General features: G+C 46.1%; 1 protein-coding gene across 2 annotated transcripts in view; it reads left to right on the top strand.

Annotated features, from left to right (window-relative positions):
• LOC119394283 (homeotic protein antennapedia) overlaps positions 1 to 13,254 on the top strand; it is a 189,725-nt gene extending 176,471 nt beyond the window's left edge. For both annotated transcript variants that reach the window (XM_049415733.1, XM_037661565.2), the window contains exon 3: positions 9,350 to 13,254. In XM_049415733.1, the coding sequence (XP_049271690.1) occupies positions 9,350 to 9,612 (263 nt within the window). In that variant the 3' untranslated portion in view covers positions 9,613 to 13,254. The remainder of the gene's footprint in view (positions 1 to 9,349) is intronic.
• Positions 13,255 to 16,629: the final 3,375 nt, after the last annotated feature.

The following is a 16,629-nucleotide window of genomic DNA, read 5'->3' on the forward strand; positions in this document are numbered from 1 at the left end:
GAATCTCTGTCGAAAGCACGTCTTGCTAAAGGAATTCATTGTGACAATTTCATAAGTTATGACATTGATCATAATACGATGAAATTCCACGATGCGGGGTCGCCCCTATATGAACACTTCGATGTGAAAATCGCGATTTGCGTACCCCTTCAACACGCGACAAAATTATCTCGTAACAGCTACTTCGTCCAGGGGCGTAGCCAGAAATTTTTTTCGGGGGGGGTGGGGTTCAACCATACTTTTATGTATGTTCGTGCCTGCGTTTGTATGTGTGCGTGCCTATATACGCAAGCAAAACTGAAAAATTTCGGGGGGGTTTGAACCCCCCCACCCCCCCCCCCCCCCTCTTGGCTACGCCCCTGACTTCGTCCATTTCGTGGCGTCTTGGTGGAGCTTCTGCTATGATTGTTCGCAGTAAGAAAAAAGGTGCCCGTTTAGCTATGCACCTAAACGAGCTTTTAAAATGCCGCTACCACATTACGCCATACATATTCTTGATGAATTCAGCCCCCTTCATCATGAGCGACTGCTTTGGTAATTTTAATCGTATAAACCTATTACCGAGCTACAAATTCAGTTAAACTGTTTCCCATTCAGTACAAAGCCAAGCGTCGTGGTATTTATTAACGCAGAAAGTCTCCAACCATTTTTGCGTTAACTATTTTTGTGCCTGAATAGCGCGGTCGTTCTGCGTAGTAAGAATCAGGTTTGAAAATTTCACGAATTTTAATATTGCCAAGTATTGCCTACCTCTGTTACCCTTGTACCTTTACATTTCCGGTTGAACAGTTACCAATTCTTTCACGCGCCAGAGAAATCTTGTACGCCACAGCTTCCGCACACTGAACAAAATTAATTATAGCCAACTTTCGCAGCGTAGCCTTATGGTTTCAGCTTCTGGTTGTCGGCTGCGCTGTTGTACTATATTGATATCAATAACTTATCTTTCCTGTCAAAGCAAGCTATGAACTTAAAAAAAAAGTTAATCAGACAGAAGGCACTCGCGTATGCCGTTCCCTGAATTTGGTCCTTTCCTGTAATTACCTAGAGTTGCGTGCTTGTCACATAAACATCTCCTCGTAGCCATTTCAAAGCTCTCACATCGCTTTAGCAATCATTCAAATACACGAAGGTATTCCAATACATTTTGGCAAGTTGCCAACGAGAGGAACGGCTGGATCGAGAAAATGGCGATATTCTGTATCCATCTCGGCTAACTCAAACTTTTATGACGCACCGATGGCGTGCCTGAACGCTCACAATTGTTCTCGATCAAATCTGCTTTTCTTTTCTCTCTCTCTTTCCTTTTCTGCCCGAAAACAGAAAATCTTCCCGTATACACTTGGCTCACTGGTTCGAAACTGTAAACGTCGTCACGCTCCAACTGCTCCGCTCCGAAGTCGTTTCTCGCAGGAACTCACGGGGAAATTTCTCCCGCTCCGTGAACGCAATGTTGGCGAAGTGTCCTCACACGAAGCGTCCCCCCCCCCTCAACCGACGGAACAACAAAACAAAACGTACTAACTGCAGCGCTGGCTGGGACGTGCTACAGGTTAGGCCTCTTCTATAGAGGCCCCGTTCGTATCTGCAGCAAACCTTGTATATAGGGTGGATCCAGGCGCCATCATTTCGTTGGGCCAGGTTTCCTGCGCACGCACGTCGCAGGCAGTTTCATCTCATCTCGAAATAGTTTTCAGTCTCTGATACGGAATCTCCCAGCTATCGTCTCACCACCAGCAGCAGCTCGCCCTTGTCTCGTCTCGTCTGCGTACGCAGTGCAAACAGCCTATAGAGTATATCCTATACACGGCTCGAGAGAAGGACTTTCCTTTTCTCCTTTTTTTTTTTGAGCTTTCAAGCCCCGGCTCTCCTTCGCCTTTTCCCTTTGTGTATTCCTTTTTTTTCTTTTTTCTTTTTTTTTTACCCACGACCCCCACTACGTACGTGGGCGCCCACCTTTCCTCACGCAGCTCCTTTTCTGCCTATGTCGAGATATCGTTTCGCAAACGTAGCTAGCTCGCGAGAAACTTTTTCAGGTCTCGCACTTAGCCTTAATGGCAAATAGAATTGAAATACCTCCCCCCCCCCCCCTTTGCTGTCCGTACCTTTTCCGCGCTCTAGAAAAACGAAACCCGAAAAAGGGGAAAAGGCCAATGAAAGGACCTGCTGCTCAAAAACAGTTTCACATTTTTGGGAGGCAATTTTCGGGGAATCTTGGAGGACCGAGGGGAAAGGAAGACCCTTCTCTTTTCAAGACGGGAGCAAAGAAATAGAATCTCTTTGGAATTATTTGTTTGCGAGTTTCTCGCGCGCAATTCCGCGTGCTGTCTCAGCCCTAGTCTATTTGCCCTTTTTTTTTTCTCCTCTGAAAATTTCGTCTTTATTCTATTTCCCGCAAAAGGGGCGATGGTATCAGTCCTTTTCGCTATTTCGGTGCTAGATTTCATTCTTTTTTCAAACTTTTTCCATGCAGTTATTTTGCGCTCGCAGTGATTTCGGCAGGTTCTCGTATCCACTTCATTTTCTCGAGGGCTCTCTTTCTTAATAGGTCATTCTAGAACGCGAAGAGGGGGGAGACTTTTTTGTCTACTCCGTATAAGCGAATAAGCCGCACTCGTTTTTCACGTTTTTTTTTTTTTTTCTTTCGTAAGCCCCGTTGCCCAAATGGGAATATAGCATCGCTGACGCAGTGTAAATGTTCCTATTCTTTCCTCTCAGAATGCAGCCGAGCGAAAGTGCTGGAAGAAGGGGTAAATGGTTCGGATTTAATTGAATAAAACAAAACCGCGCGTCGCGCTGCAAAAACCTGCAGTTCTCCTACATACGTGACTCTGTCGTGCGGGCGGCTGCACGGAATGAAGGTGCTGTCGCGGCTAAAACAAAAGGGGAGGTGGACGCGAGATGAGGCAGATGAGGTTTTCCTCGGAGAATGGCGGAGACAAGGACCGGCGTGTGTGAGGACTAAGTTCGGTATAACGCGAATATATACGGGAGTTCGAGAGAAAGGAGAAGTAAGCTGCTGACGAGTCGATTAAATGAACGACCTAACGGCTACACCGGAATGTCGTCGTGTCGCCTAAGGAAGTCACGTGTGAACTTAAGCGCCATTTTAAGTTTTCCCGCATTCGCCTCGAAACTCGGCTGTCTACTGTATACTGTGCTCTCACTACCGTCTTAGAACTAGGCTTGATGCGTACTGGGAGCCCATCTGCTCAGCAAATTTTACTTCGCAAGAGTCCACTGATGCGGCGTTGCGCGCACGAAATTCGGCATTCGCGAAAACTTCGCATCCTTGTGGCATCCCACATATTTTGCGAATCTCGGGTGGTGCTTAGTAAAAAAACGTCGTCGAAACAATGTTCCCGGGGAGCTGGAATTGATTTACTTAGACGCGGCATGCGGAGTTGGCAGTTTTGCATATGTGTCACTAAAATGTAGAATCCATGAGCGCGGTAAGGTTTTGTTTACTGCGATCTTTGGTAGAGAACACTGTGCTAACTTAAAAGCTTTTGAGTTCGGTCAGAAAAAAATATGCAGGTGGGCCTCATGTCTCTCTACGTAGCTTGTAAGCTGAATTTTCAGTTAGCTGCTTTCAGTCGCACTGGCTGTGGATGCTCTAAGAAGCATTACCTTGCTCGTGCGGGCATCTTGAACAAATTTGAGCTGGTTATGGTATGCAGCCGTTTTATTTTTATACAACAGGAGTTAGCTGCCGGCTCGTTAAAGATATAGCGATGAGTTGGCTAACACCCAAGTGGATGATGTCTTTTGAGCCATACACAGCAGCAAGTGGCCCGTGTTGGGCACAGATAAAACTTCAGTTGATCAATATATAAGCAGCGCTGCGAAGCCGAACTGCATCAGTGCTCCCGCACAGATTTTAATATCATCGCTCGTCCTATACATAATAGCCCGAATTTGCTTCCTTCCGAGTTCTTAAATATTGTGCGTAATTTTGACGACACACCATAATTTGACTATAAAAGATTGCCTTGATGACGTGCACAGCGGGGCTACTTCCTGACGTCGCTAGCACGTCGTCGGTTTCTCTTATATTCTGTGTGGCTTATTGAAATCCCGAGAAACGAATCTTGGCGAGCGCCGCATAATAAGCACACCGTTGTGCGACGTCCCGTGACGGTCCGTTTTCCTTTCAGAGCTCGCATTAGCCGGCTCTTCGTCTTCTTGCCCAAGCCGAATCCTTTTCATTTCCTTGGTTCCGTGTCGCGCGCGGGGAGAAAGGATGACCCGAGGAGCCAAAGTTTCTGCGAGGTATTCGTCTTGCAAGCCGCGCCTTGCTGGCGCGCGTGGTTGGCAGCGGCGGCTGCAGCAGCAGCGGCAGTAGTATATAGCCAGCGTAATTTGGTCCGGCTTGGGGGATTGATACGGGGCCCTGGGCGGCGGGTGCGGGATGTTTCAAATCTCCGGCGTCTTAGTGAAGCAGGCTTCTATACGGTCGCAAGCAGAGAGAGGGTGAGGCGAGAGACCGGCTCAATCTGGGTCCCGTTCCGCCCAATGTCGGGAAAGGCGCAGGCGGCCGGGATTCAGTTTCTGATTGGAGACGCATCGAAGCCAGAACTGTGTAATTCCGCGGACCGTCGACGATGGGGCGCGGTGGCTGGAGGATCCACTGCCACCCAAAATTGCCTCTCTTACTCTCGCGATTCGAAAACACAAACAGTGAGATCGCCGACTGGACCGAGGACACCACGTACTACTGGAAGCAGCTTTAGGGGTGGGGGAAGGGGGGGGGGGGGGCAGTCGTCACGGCTGCGTCTTGGAACGACACGAAGCGGAAATGAGGCGCAGTCTCGAATGACCCTGCAGTGAAAGAAAGATAAACGGAGGAGCACGCGCCGTTTAAAGAAGTTGCCTGCACGGAGAATGGAAACGAAAGGCAAGAAGATACGGATTTAATTCCTTCAAACGGAAGATCACTACAGCTTTTATTAAAATATGAAATGGACCTAGAACTCATGTTTATAGACCTCTGCAGAAGAGGGGTGGTGGTCGCGGAAGAGCAAACGCATCCTCTTCTTTTTCGGAAATGTTAATAAATAGTTTCGTAATACTTTGAGCATGCATTTATTGATAGTGTTATAAGATTGAGGTTGCTTTAGCGTTTTAACGTTTGCCTGCTGTGGGTTACATTGAACAGAACGCGCAGCGAAATCACTGGCCTTCGAATATCTCGTATATGCGTTCGTATTATACGAATTCTGCAACAACCGTGTATAAGAAGAAAATGCAGCCTTTTGTCTTCGCCTAAACAAAACTAAACTGATATCATTCATTATTCGTGATGTCTTTACTTTTCCTTCGGTAAATGCCGCTGCGGTATCAAAACCTTAAGGTAACCATGTATTTCAGGCTGCGCATAGCTGTGGGTGTATTAAAGGCATTAATTTTTTTTCTTTTTTTTTCTCTACAGGTTTGAATGATGCTACATTGCTTTATCATGTGTTCTTTCGTTTTTCGTGATTTTCCCGCTTATTTTTTTTTTCTTTACATCACCGAAAATCTGATGGTCTTCTAATATTGTATCTTTGCCATTGCATGTACGAATGGTCAACTCATGTAAGGCTTGGTGACGTTATATGTATTACCATTAGTTTCATTTCTTCGTGCACTGCTGTACATGCGCGTCTACTGTTTGTATGTATGCGCGAAAAGATAAAAAAAAAAGGTGTCTGCATTTAAGTGGTCCTATAGACAAATGAATTCCTGTTGTCTGCTGTCTGCCGGCTCTGCCCTTCAAGCCCAATGAGGCTTTGGCAGGCCAATTTTGTATCACATTGTTACTGTGCCAAATGTTAATAAAGTATTTATTATTATTATTATTATTATTATTATTATTATTATTATTATATTATTATTATTATTATTATTATTATTATTATTATTATTATGTTACGTGGGTTTACAAGAAACGAATGGTAGCAGCCCGAGAGATTCATGAATGCTATAAGTGACCCCTTTGAAACTGGACGGTGCTCGTACAAAGCCACGAAACTGAATTTCCAATTCGGCCTAATTCCTTGCTTATGTAAAGATTTCTTTAAAAAAGCTTAACTTTATGGGCTGTGCGGTACACTTGGTATTTATGCAATTTTTTTTTTTTTTTTCATACCTTATCGTCACCGATCCTCAAACAGCTTTTCACACCTCACAATCGCGGACATATATCCACATTTGTACTTATGCCATCACTAAAACCGATGGCTTCCTTAAGGTTAGTGCACAAACAAACATCTGGGTGGATTTCAACAAAACAGTGTTCCGTCGCTTCCCTAGCCTTCCAACAGCAATTCTACGTGCTATTGCTGTGGGAGACCTCAAACCTCGAAACACCATCAATAACTCGTGAGATTGTGGCTTTCCTCAAGTAGTTTATGCAACACCCTGTCGAATACTACTCTGCAGTATAGGGCACGCACTCGGGCTGGTTGGTTAATCATTACGAGTAGGACAACAGCGCTAAGACAGGACGAACAAAGGGCAGAGCGCCGTGGTATGGGCCCTTTTTTCTTCCTTTCTTGGCGCTGTATTCCCACCCGGAATAATACACAGTTTCGGTCGCTTGCTCGCTACAAGTTACTGCTATGAGTTTTCGACCCGTTTACTTTTCTCCTCCACATAAAGCAGTAGACGTGCCCGGTTCAAAGTTATGAAAAATTATAAATGCGCCGCATAATATGGTGTAGCTCATTACTATGCCTGCGTTTTGAACTAGTTCACGTTTATTATGCATTCCTCAGGTACCATATGGACGTTGATGATAGGCCACGACCGTTTCCCGCACCCGCATCCCTGCTGCGTTATTTGCTGATGTAGGATCAGTATTATAGTACAAACTCTACCGTGCCAAATTGAGTATAGATGAAGATTGGCGCATGTGCGGCTTACTTATTTTGTTTATCTTTTTTGTGTGTGGTGTCACGCAAACGCAACGTGTGTAGGGAGCCGTAAAGAGCATAAACGTGCTTTCGTCACGACTCTTTAGCACACCTCTCCATCTGCATCAGTGATCTGCCGCCAGGGGGACATATGCAGTGTAGCCGCGCATATGTGCGCGAAATCATTGGCGCTCGTGGCAGTATACCTTATTGTGTTTAGGCATAAAGGTTACCTTCGCAATTGTGAATATAATAATGTCACACGCTGTTTCACTCGCCTTTGCCGTGATATCAGTACAAAATTTGCTTTGTGATCGCTAACATTATGTCCTATTGAAAGGCTGGCTATATTCTGTGTCTACGGTACCAATTTTTTATATATTTTTTTGCAAGGGGGCGTGATGAAGGAGATTTTGTGGACTGGAATGCCCATCATTAGCCATATTTAATTTGTCGCACCGCAATGAAAATTCGGCATGATTTTCAACCATAGCCACCACGATCATAAAAGGAAGTGCGCAAGCAGCGCTGTCGTTCTGCATTGTTTCTTTGTGCTGATTTCAAGGGTAAGACAGTCGGCACTTCTACCAAAGCCATTATGATGGCAAAATAACTACATTGATAAACGGTGTCGCCGCTGAATCTAAACATTTACAAGCCAAGAGTTTCCAGAGTTGGAACTTTCTTGACCATATGGTGCAATGCAAATAACCAGTACGGACCGCTGCGCAGAATAGACCCGACGTGTAGCTTTTGTATGCCACAGGGACTAACCAGACAAGACGAAACTTGCATTCACCGGCTGAGACTCGGCGTTGCTTATATACGAAATACTTCAAGCACAAGATTAGGCAGTCTGACTCAACCACGTGCACGACTTGTAATACTCGGGAAGACTTAAAGCACGTACTCTGCGATTGTTCCCGTTACGGCGCCGAACGATAGATTCTGAAGACAGAACTTAATTTGCAACGCGGCTCGAGCTTGGAACTGCATATGGCACTTTCTCGGCCCGTGGCCAGACAGCGGTTGCGCGATGCGCAACATCAAAGCGCTGTTGGTGTTCTTGAGGGACACTGGACTAAACCAAAGCTTGTGAATGACTGTTTTGTGCATGTGACTTTATGCGTATGTGACTGTATACGTACCTTGTGTGCGTATGTGATTCATTGTATATGCCACAGTCATCACCTGACCCCCGGAGTAGCAAGCCAGGCGACAAACCAGGCTAACCGCTCCGATCTTCTTTAAAGATTAATATCTCTCATGCAGAGTGTAGTTTGAAATCTTTATTACCTTACGACAATGCCTCCATTTTGCCATCATTCTTTATTTCAAGAACGTGGCCACCCTCGAGCAATATAAAAGGAAATAGCTCCTAAACGGCTTTTAAGAGGTCATAGCCGTAGTGGCGAAACACGTATGTTCGTTAAGGCGGACCATTTGAGCTGGTTTGTATCCAGTACAGTAAGACATGATTGCTAGCGTAAAGGGGACAAGGACGACAAGGAGGATCACGTGACCGCACTAGATCGACGTATTTGGTCTAGAGTATTCCCACGTTCCTTCTTCTCGCCCTTCGCCCTTTGCGTTAGTAATCATGCCGCATGTCCGAATATAGGTATTGAACGGGGTTAATGTCTTCAACTGAAAAGCAATGTCTTATTAAGTGCATGTAATATTCCTATTCAGACATTGCGAGCAACCATTACCTAAGTGCGAATTGAGCATTCCTTTTCATATCGCTCGTAGTCGGCCTTTACTTAAACCGCAAGCATTAACCTCGGTGAAATTGCTGTCTTGCTTATGAGGCCCTGTATGTGGGAGCCATCTTTGTTCTTCACGACCTGAAAGTAGATCTACATAATTGCTAAGCGTAGACAGCTAGGCTAGTTGGTTTTGGTAATATCTGGCTTGTTGGAGATACCAACTGACATTGTTTACGTCTCTCTGCTCGTCCGTATCCTGTTTGCCAGCTCGGGTGGCCCAATTAAAAAAAAATTTAAGACTTCCGGTGCATTACACTAAAATTCCGTCCGGGTGGAGTAACCGAATTCGTAAAATACTCCGAAGGTGCCATGCAAAAACTCCACATAGCCGGAGTGAAAGAACAGCGAAAATACTCCGAAAGTGCCACGCAATGACTCATTAAAGAATATTATCTCTCTCTCTCTCTCTCTCTCTCTCCGGCCAGCCGGAGCGAACTAACAGTCAAAAAATACTCCGAAGGTACCACGCAATGGCTCCGGCCAGCTGGATTGAAAGCTCTGCTCCCTATAGGTCTTGAGTATAAAAAACTCCCCATAGGGAGGTCGCTAGAGAACAAGCATTTTACTCCCACGTGGGAGTTTTTCCCATTTACAGCGTAGCCCTATATTTCCTTTGAGGCGGAACTTGCCACTCACTAACATATACACGTATGTCTTTCTCCTCTCCTTGCATCTTTGTCGCAGAGCGAAAGCGGGGCCGCCAGACGTACACGCGCTACCAGACTCTGGAGCTGGAGAAGGAGTTCCACTTCAATCGCTACCTGACCCGGCGGAGGAGGATAGAGATTGCGCACGCCCTGTGTCTCACCGAGCGCCAGATCAAGATCTGGTTCCAGAACCGGCGCATGAAGTGGAAGAAAGAGAACAAGGCCAAGCTGGAAGCCGGCCTCGCATTGGGACACGGGCCGCCCGAGCTTACGCACCACCCGGACCACGGGCCGCAGTGAGCCGACGTGCATCTCCATCGCCCCCCGTTTTATCCTGGCTTTTTTTTTTTTTTCGCCGTCCTCCAACCACCACAAAAACTTGCGTTCGTTACCCCCCGCCTTGTAGCAGTCTGCGCGCTAAGAGAGCGAATCACGCGGTGTCTATGCACACACACACGCACGCACGCATGTCTGTACGACAGTTTGCACAATTCCTCGTATAAGTATACTCGCACGTGTGGCGCCTGCATTCGCGTGTCTGCACAGCTGCCCCGACTGTTCTTCTTGCCGTATACGTGCAGCATATGTGAGCTGCAGGAAAAGCGAGCCTGCTGTGAGAATGAAGACAATTTTCCCGGGGACAATTTATTGGGGAACTTGCCTGATGTTAGTTCCGCGCATTTCATCCAATTTTTCGAAGAGTTTTGCGTTTCATAACTCTTATTTCGAGGTCGCGGATAAATCTTGAGAAGTTTGTTCTGTATTATTCCTGCGTGAAACATCATGCCACTCACAGCGGCAGGACGCTCACGCGCAGTGGCCCAGTTGTAAAGGTTAATATAGGCCACCTTGTATGACCCGCTGTCAAATGTTGAGGCGTACATGCGCTTGCTTCGAAAGCGTCGGGTCGTTTGTGAAGCGAGTTCAACCTGAGGTCTATTGCTTGTATAGCTTTCTTTTTGTTTGTAGAGATGGACAATATATACTTGACTATGGCTAGCGAGAGACCCATTAGTTATCGTAGTTCCTTGCTCAGGCGAGGAAGCCACCATATTATGTTTCTCCTGTGAGCACTATCATGAGTGCTCAGGAGAAGCATTGAGGTCATGCCTCTTTTACTGGAATCTGCTTAATCAGGGTTGCCATGGTGCCATGCAGGTTGCGATTAACTAACACAAGGTAGCATGCATATCTGTTTCTTGAGAGGTGAATAACATTTTTGTTTGCGGCCCGTAGCTAAAGGGTGTGCATTACTTTATCAGTCTGCTTAGTTGCATCAGATTAACTTGCTTCCTTCGTACAGAGCACAAGTCAAGCAAAAGGCTCATAATCATCCATTACAGCCCCAGCTCTGAGTACGATCGCTTATGCGAAAGTTCATGCGAGAGAAAAATTAAGATTTCAATAACATTATTCTCTAAGTACACTTCGCTATTTGGAGCATCAAACACCATCCTAGTGCTGCATAACGTTACTTCTTTTGTTTTCTGGCAAAACTAAGAAGCGGAATGCTGTCCCGGTACACGCAACGATGTTATTAGAGTTATGGCACACCGTGATCCGCGATGCGCTACTCTGATGAGTGGTCTGCGCCTGCGCGACTCTATGTACAGCGGCAGCTCCTACGGAGCCGACGCTTCGAGCCAACTGCGCATGCGCCAGCTCCGTCTCGCGGGTGGCGTCATCCGCCTATTGCTTGGGTTGTCGGCGCCGTAGGAGCTGCAGCGGTAGGCGGAGCCACGCATGCACAGACGCTTCATCAAAGTAGCGTATCGAGGATTACGAAAAAAAAAAGTTTCTTATGGTGCTTCGTGGCAACCCATGGTATTATCTACATAAGTCATGCCATTATACGTATTTTGTTTCTCTGACGCATACCTTCCACCTATACGTAAAAGCTACCAAATATTTTTAGAGTATTTTCATTTAATGATGATACATTCTATAGAGTTGCTCTATCACTAGGAATGTTTACTATGCCTGACATACGTAGTGCATAACTCATCACGACCTTTTATTTTTACACGAATATAACGAAATATTTATTAAATATAATACGCTCGACTACAGCAGCGTTACTAAACTTGAGTTGCACAGTCTAGTGCGATACACCGTTCATACGTGTCTACTGTGACCTTTACGCATAATATACGTTTATAACGGCGCTCCGACTCGTCCGGAAAATGCAAACGCCACTTAGTGCAATATCTGTGGTTCTATCATTAACACACTGACATGCAACTGTGCAGTTTACCTGATCATATAATCATTCAGTGTGAATTAGCTCGGCACTTCGTACCTCCACATCCCATCTCTTCCTCTCCCCTCCCCTGCCTCGTATTTTTATGTCGAGTTAAGAAATTAGCGTTTAGGGTGAAACACAATGGCGGTCTTCAGGCGCTGAACACGTCAGCTACGCTACATCAGACATCTAGGCTACTTTCTTTGCCCTGAATTCAGTGTTAGTTCCTGGTTCAGAGGTAGGCGGCTACGCATAGTACAAACAAAATTTGAAAGGCATGATCGGCTAATGGTTCACAGGCCGAGCTGTCTTCGGTGCCGCTAGAGTGGCAGCACAGTCCGAATTAGCATCCATTGTGCTAGCTCAAATGGCACTCTATTAGATTTTGTTTTACAAGGTGCAATTCAAGCTTTCCCAAGTGAGCAGTCGCGAATATTGTGCGCTCGCTGTGCTATTTTTCATCAGAGTAATAGACCTCAACACTAACCAGGACTGGAGCCTACCTGTGTTCCGCTGTTAGGCAAAGTCAGTTTTCACGTAGTTGACATCCCTGCTTCGTTTGAGTACTGTACTTCAACAGTATACTCAGGTGCCAGAGTCACGGAATGGGCGACCTTGAAGCCACGCCACCGCGCAGCAAGGATGCCGTGTACTTTCTTTTTTTTTTTTTCTTCTCAGAGGTAATGGCTACAAGAAGGTAAAGAGAGCAGGTTAGAATGACGAACCGCCCACACTGCGAAAACATTTCTTTTCTGTTGTTGTTATCCGCTCGATTTTTTTTTTTTTTTGCCTTCCCTCCCTTTTCCGCGAAAGGTCCTACCTCTGTTTCGAGAACTCGTTACAGAAACACGCAAGCCACCCTGCCCCCCTTTACGCTGTGAATGCACACGGTTGTGCATTCGCGGGGCAAGCTTTGGAAGGATGGTCAGTTCTCGCCAGCGCGAACCCCACCGCGCGGCCACATCGGCGCCCCCCTAGAGATACCATTGTGGCGCTTGCGTGGGCGCACGCCTTTGTGTCCAAGTAGCCAGGCGGCGCCTTCTTCTTCGTCCACCCCTCCCGTCCACCCCCCCACCGAGCGCCACATGCTAGCGGCCACCACGCGCAGCGCACCCCCTGCATGTACCCCTGTTGCGCAACCACAGCAAGAAAAAAAAAAGCTTGGCGAGCGAGACCACCACACCACCACCAAGCAACATCGGCCCGGGTCTGGCCGGTCCCGTGAACAAAAAAAAGTGACACGACGCGGGTTTAAGGGTCGTCCGACGGCTGCCATTTCGCGCCTGGCTCAGCAGCTGCCGATCTTCGTCTTTCTTCTCTGCCTGTCTGTGTTCCTCGAGATTGCGTCTACACTGCGGGCGCCACGGCATTGTACACACAAGGCGCGCAAGCCCGTATAGCTTTCTTCTCCGCTGGCGCTTCCGAAGAGGTGATGTTCGGGGAATGCATCCCACACCGCGCCTTCACCGTGAGCGGAGTAAGGGATTCTGCATCTTCTCGAGGCAGGACGGCTCGAACATCGACACTGTTCTGCTCCTGGTACTGCTGAAGGATCTCCTTTCTGCTGCTTCGCCACTGACAACAGCTTATGTATTCGCATGACAATGTACTGCACGCTGGCAACTTCGACACGCTATGGGCTCGACTCCAGCCGTCTTCTGCACCAACGCGACATCTGAACGCGACGACACGCCTGCATAGTCCCGGCGCTGAGCTCTGCGCCGAGACATCCGCTGCGGACTTTGGCGCCTTTCCCCTGTTGTTCGTCCCGCTGTCCTTCTCCGACGCGCAAACTCCTTCTTCTGGTCCAGAGTCACCGTGAGACGTGCGACATGGGAATTGGAAGAAAAACAAACATAATCGAGCCGCAGCATGGGCGTTGACAAGACCCCATCACCACAGTCTTGAAGAGCTACTTGGTAGGTACAGCCGTAGTCTTCGGCTGCGCATGTTGGTGTGTGCCCGAAGATAAACGGCGGCAACCAGACTTGATCGTCGAAGCTGTCTGGGACTACAACAGTGACTGTGTGCATCTGCAGGATGCGAGTGCCGAACATTCGTTTCTGAAAGCGTGCTGTGCTTCATTGCCTGGCAGGCGACAACGGTATATATATATATATACACATACGCATCCAGTGACTACGCGATTTGTGTTTGCCGTGTGTGTGTGTGTGTCACACGCCGCTGGTCGACGGACGTGTGCGTCCCCGAGGCATCTCTTCGGTTCATTTCTTGTCTGTCCGTGTGCTCCCACTATAATTCGCGATTCGGGAGAGCGAGTGTATGTGTGTGTCTGCGCGTGTGTGACGACCACGTCCCCGGCAGAGATGGCAGTGCTCACAGTCTTTCTGCTCTCGCCCTGCAAAAACGCGCGCACGTGTTGTGTGTGAGTGCGTTATCCTCGTGGAGTCGTGAAGCGTGTTGTGCGCGTGACGAAAGAAAAAGAAAAAAAAGATACGTAAAGCAGATTGTCGCGAAGCGCATCATGTTTTGATTGATGTGACGCGTTGATTGCGCTCTGACTTTCCTGTGCGTGTACGTGTGCTTCGATATTCTCCCCCTCCTTTATTTTTTCCTGGTGATGAAAGGGAACTGTTGACTGTAAAAGTAATGTCTATATGGTTGTGTCAATGAAACATGCCGTGACCCTTGAATACTTATTCATTTATTTCTTGAGCGTACTGCTGTATGTATTTTTCCCTCAAGAGCAACATAGTCGTAGGCTCGTCCTTCTCTGCTTGACCATGGCATGACACTGCGGTCATTCATATTCATTCACACCTTGTATTTAATTTCAGACGCGGGTAAATACACTTGAAAATACTCACGCCACTTCGATCATTCAACTCTTCAGCTCGTGAGCGCAGAGTTAGAGATCTTGTGTCTCATGCGGAGAGATGTCAGTTTCTGCTGGTTTCTAGTGTGCGTTGTTTTTTTTTTTTTAAGTTCTGTGATGATATTTTTGAGCATTGTACCACACGGAGCTTTGTATATTGCTTTCAATTCCGCGAGATTCAACTTCACCGTTATGAAAAATTATAGAACAATGGCTCACGTTTATCCTTGTCTAAATTTTTAGGTTTCTCTTGCTCTGTGTTACCTTGATATTTGTCAACACGAATGTAAACGTCTTAATGCAGCTTCAGCATCCGCCGTTGCCACGGCAAAAAGTTTTCCATAACGAAAAGCTTTCAGCTTATTTAGAGGTACTGGTCTTTAGCCAACGCACGTGAAAAACTAGACGAAAAGGTCAACAACAGTTTTTTCTTTTCTCATTATTCTTTCTTGTGCGTTCTGTTTGATTTGCGACTTAGCAACACAATTCCTGCGGAATGAAATTCACTGTCAATATACGTTTGCTCTCACCCGATGAAGATTACTACATTAAAACGTAGCTGCTGTCTGTCGAAAAAGCTTGCTTAGTTTCCGAGAAAACCTCTGTAAGAGTTTGCTTTACACTTTCAGTGTTAAAACTTTTAAGAGTAATACAGTGCTGTAATGCAGTTAATGTCCTCTACGCTTTCCTTGGCGTATTTACCTGTTGGATTAATTTGGTTGTGCCAAACAAAGAAACGAGTCCCTCAGGAAAATTCCGCTTCTTTCGTTGAATGCTGAACTGTACATCACCATGATATAGCTCATGAACTTGGACGCTTTTGCTACTGTGTTCATGGAGGGTTGAAAGCGGAGGCCCGAATTTTGAACCATTCCGTTTAGCGCGCGGCATAAACGCGCCCTGAATGACTCATCAGGTCCTTGTGTTTCTTTTTTTTTGTCTTTCCCTTTCAATCTCATGACAAAAAATGCATATTGTTGTTACAACCTTGTACATTGTAAACCCAGATTATCCGCAGCCATGTCGCTCAAGTAAAATTTGTGTACAGATCTCAAACAATACGTCTCCTTTGTCATCTCTTGCCTGTTCGACACCAACACTTAGTATACATGCAGCCAACCACAACGAACATGTGATACCACTAACATTGTTAGGGTGCACAAATTTACAGACACAATAGTTTTCCTAAATACTATATTGGTGTGTGTAGCTTAGCACATGACTAGATAACACATTTATTTAATGTAGCATGCGAGGTCTAGTCAATATCGGTAACAATTTCTGTAATCGTTACCATGCCACGAACGTTAGTTTTGGTCATAATATCGAAACATCTGGCGAAGTAAATTTTTAGCAAAAAATGTTAGAGAAAACGAAGCAAATACGGCATTGGAACACAGAAGGAACCTTTCTTTCCTTGTATTATGACAAGATTTCGTGCGTACAAATTTATTTCAGTTTCCTAATGTTTATTATGTCTTTATTTTCTGATGTTTATTATGTCTAAATGTTTTATTAGTGTGTGAATGCTACAATGTGCTTAGGACATGACTAAAATAGCTGATTCATCCAAGTTTTCATACTGAGGCGTTAGGTTAGACACAGTTGCAGTTTATAGCACTTGATTTAGAGTATAACACATTACTGGTAGCGGAGCAGACCAAATAGCTTCGTGTGAAAGAAATGCCCGCGTGACCATTACTATGTAACCATCAGTGGTCGATTACTGTTTTTATGTGAAACTGCATAGGAAGTGCTACACTTTCGTTCGTTATGACGGTCGCTGTGGTTATGAGTAATACGAGAGAGAACACCAAATTAGCTTTACAAGAAATGACATGAAATTTAAGTGACATCTTAATATGTAAGACGTGCGTTTCCTATAAATCAAACATTTAGTTTTACTGAGGATATTATGTGCAATATCAGTTCATAGCCACAACTGCTCTTGAATGCAATCCAGTGTCCCTCTTTCGTGCTTCTCTCTTCCTTGCTCGTACAGAGATGAAAACTGCTACGTAAGTAAAAAGGGAAAGAATGATAATACATTTCCTTTGAAGCTTGATGTTTTAAGCGCAGCGCGACTGAGATACACGAAGACACACAAAGCCACACCAGAAGTGGCCTCGCGATTCTTTATTTCTTATCTCAGTCGGGCGGCGCTTTTAAACGAGTACGAGCCAATTCGCCTAAATCACTCTTACTTGCCTGAAGCTTCAGTTCCAAGTTTTCACACTGC

Source organism: Rhipicephalus sanguineus, chromosome 5, assembly GCF_013339695.2.
Source record: "Rhipicephalus sanguineus isolate Rsan-2018 chromosome 5, BIME_Rsan_1.4, whole genome shotgun sequence".
In the NCBI taxonomy this organism is placed as follows: domain Eukaryota; kingdom Metazoa; phylum Arthropoda; class Arachnida; order Ixodida; family Ixodidae; genus Rhipicephalus; species Rhipicephalus sanguineus.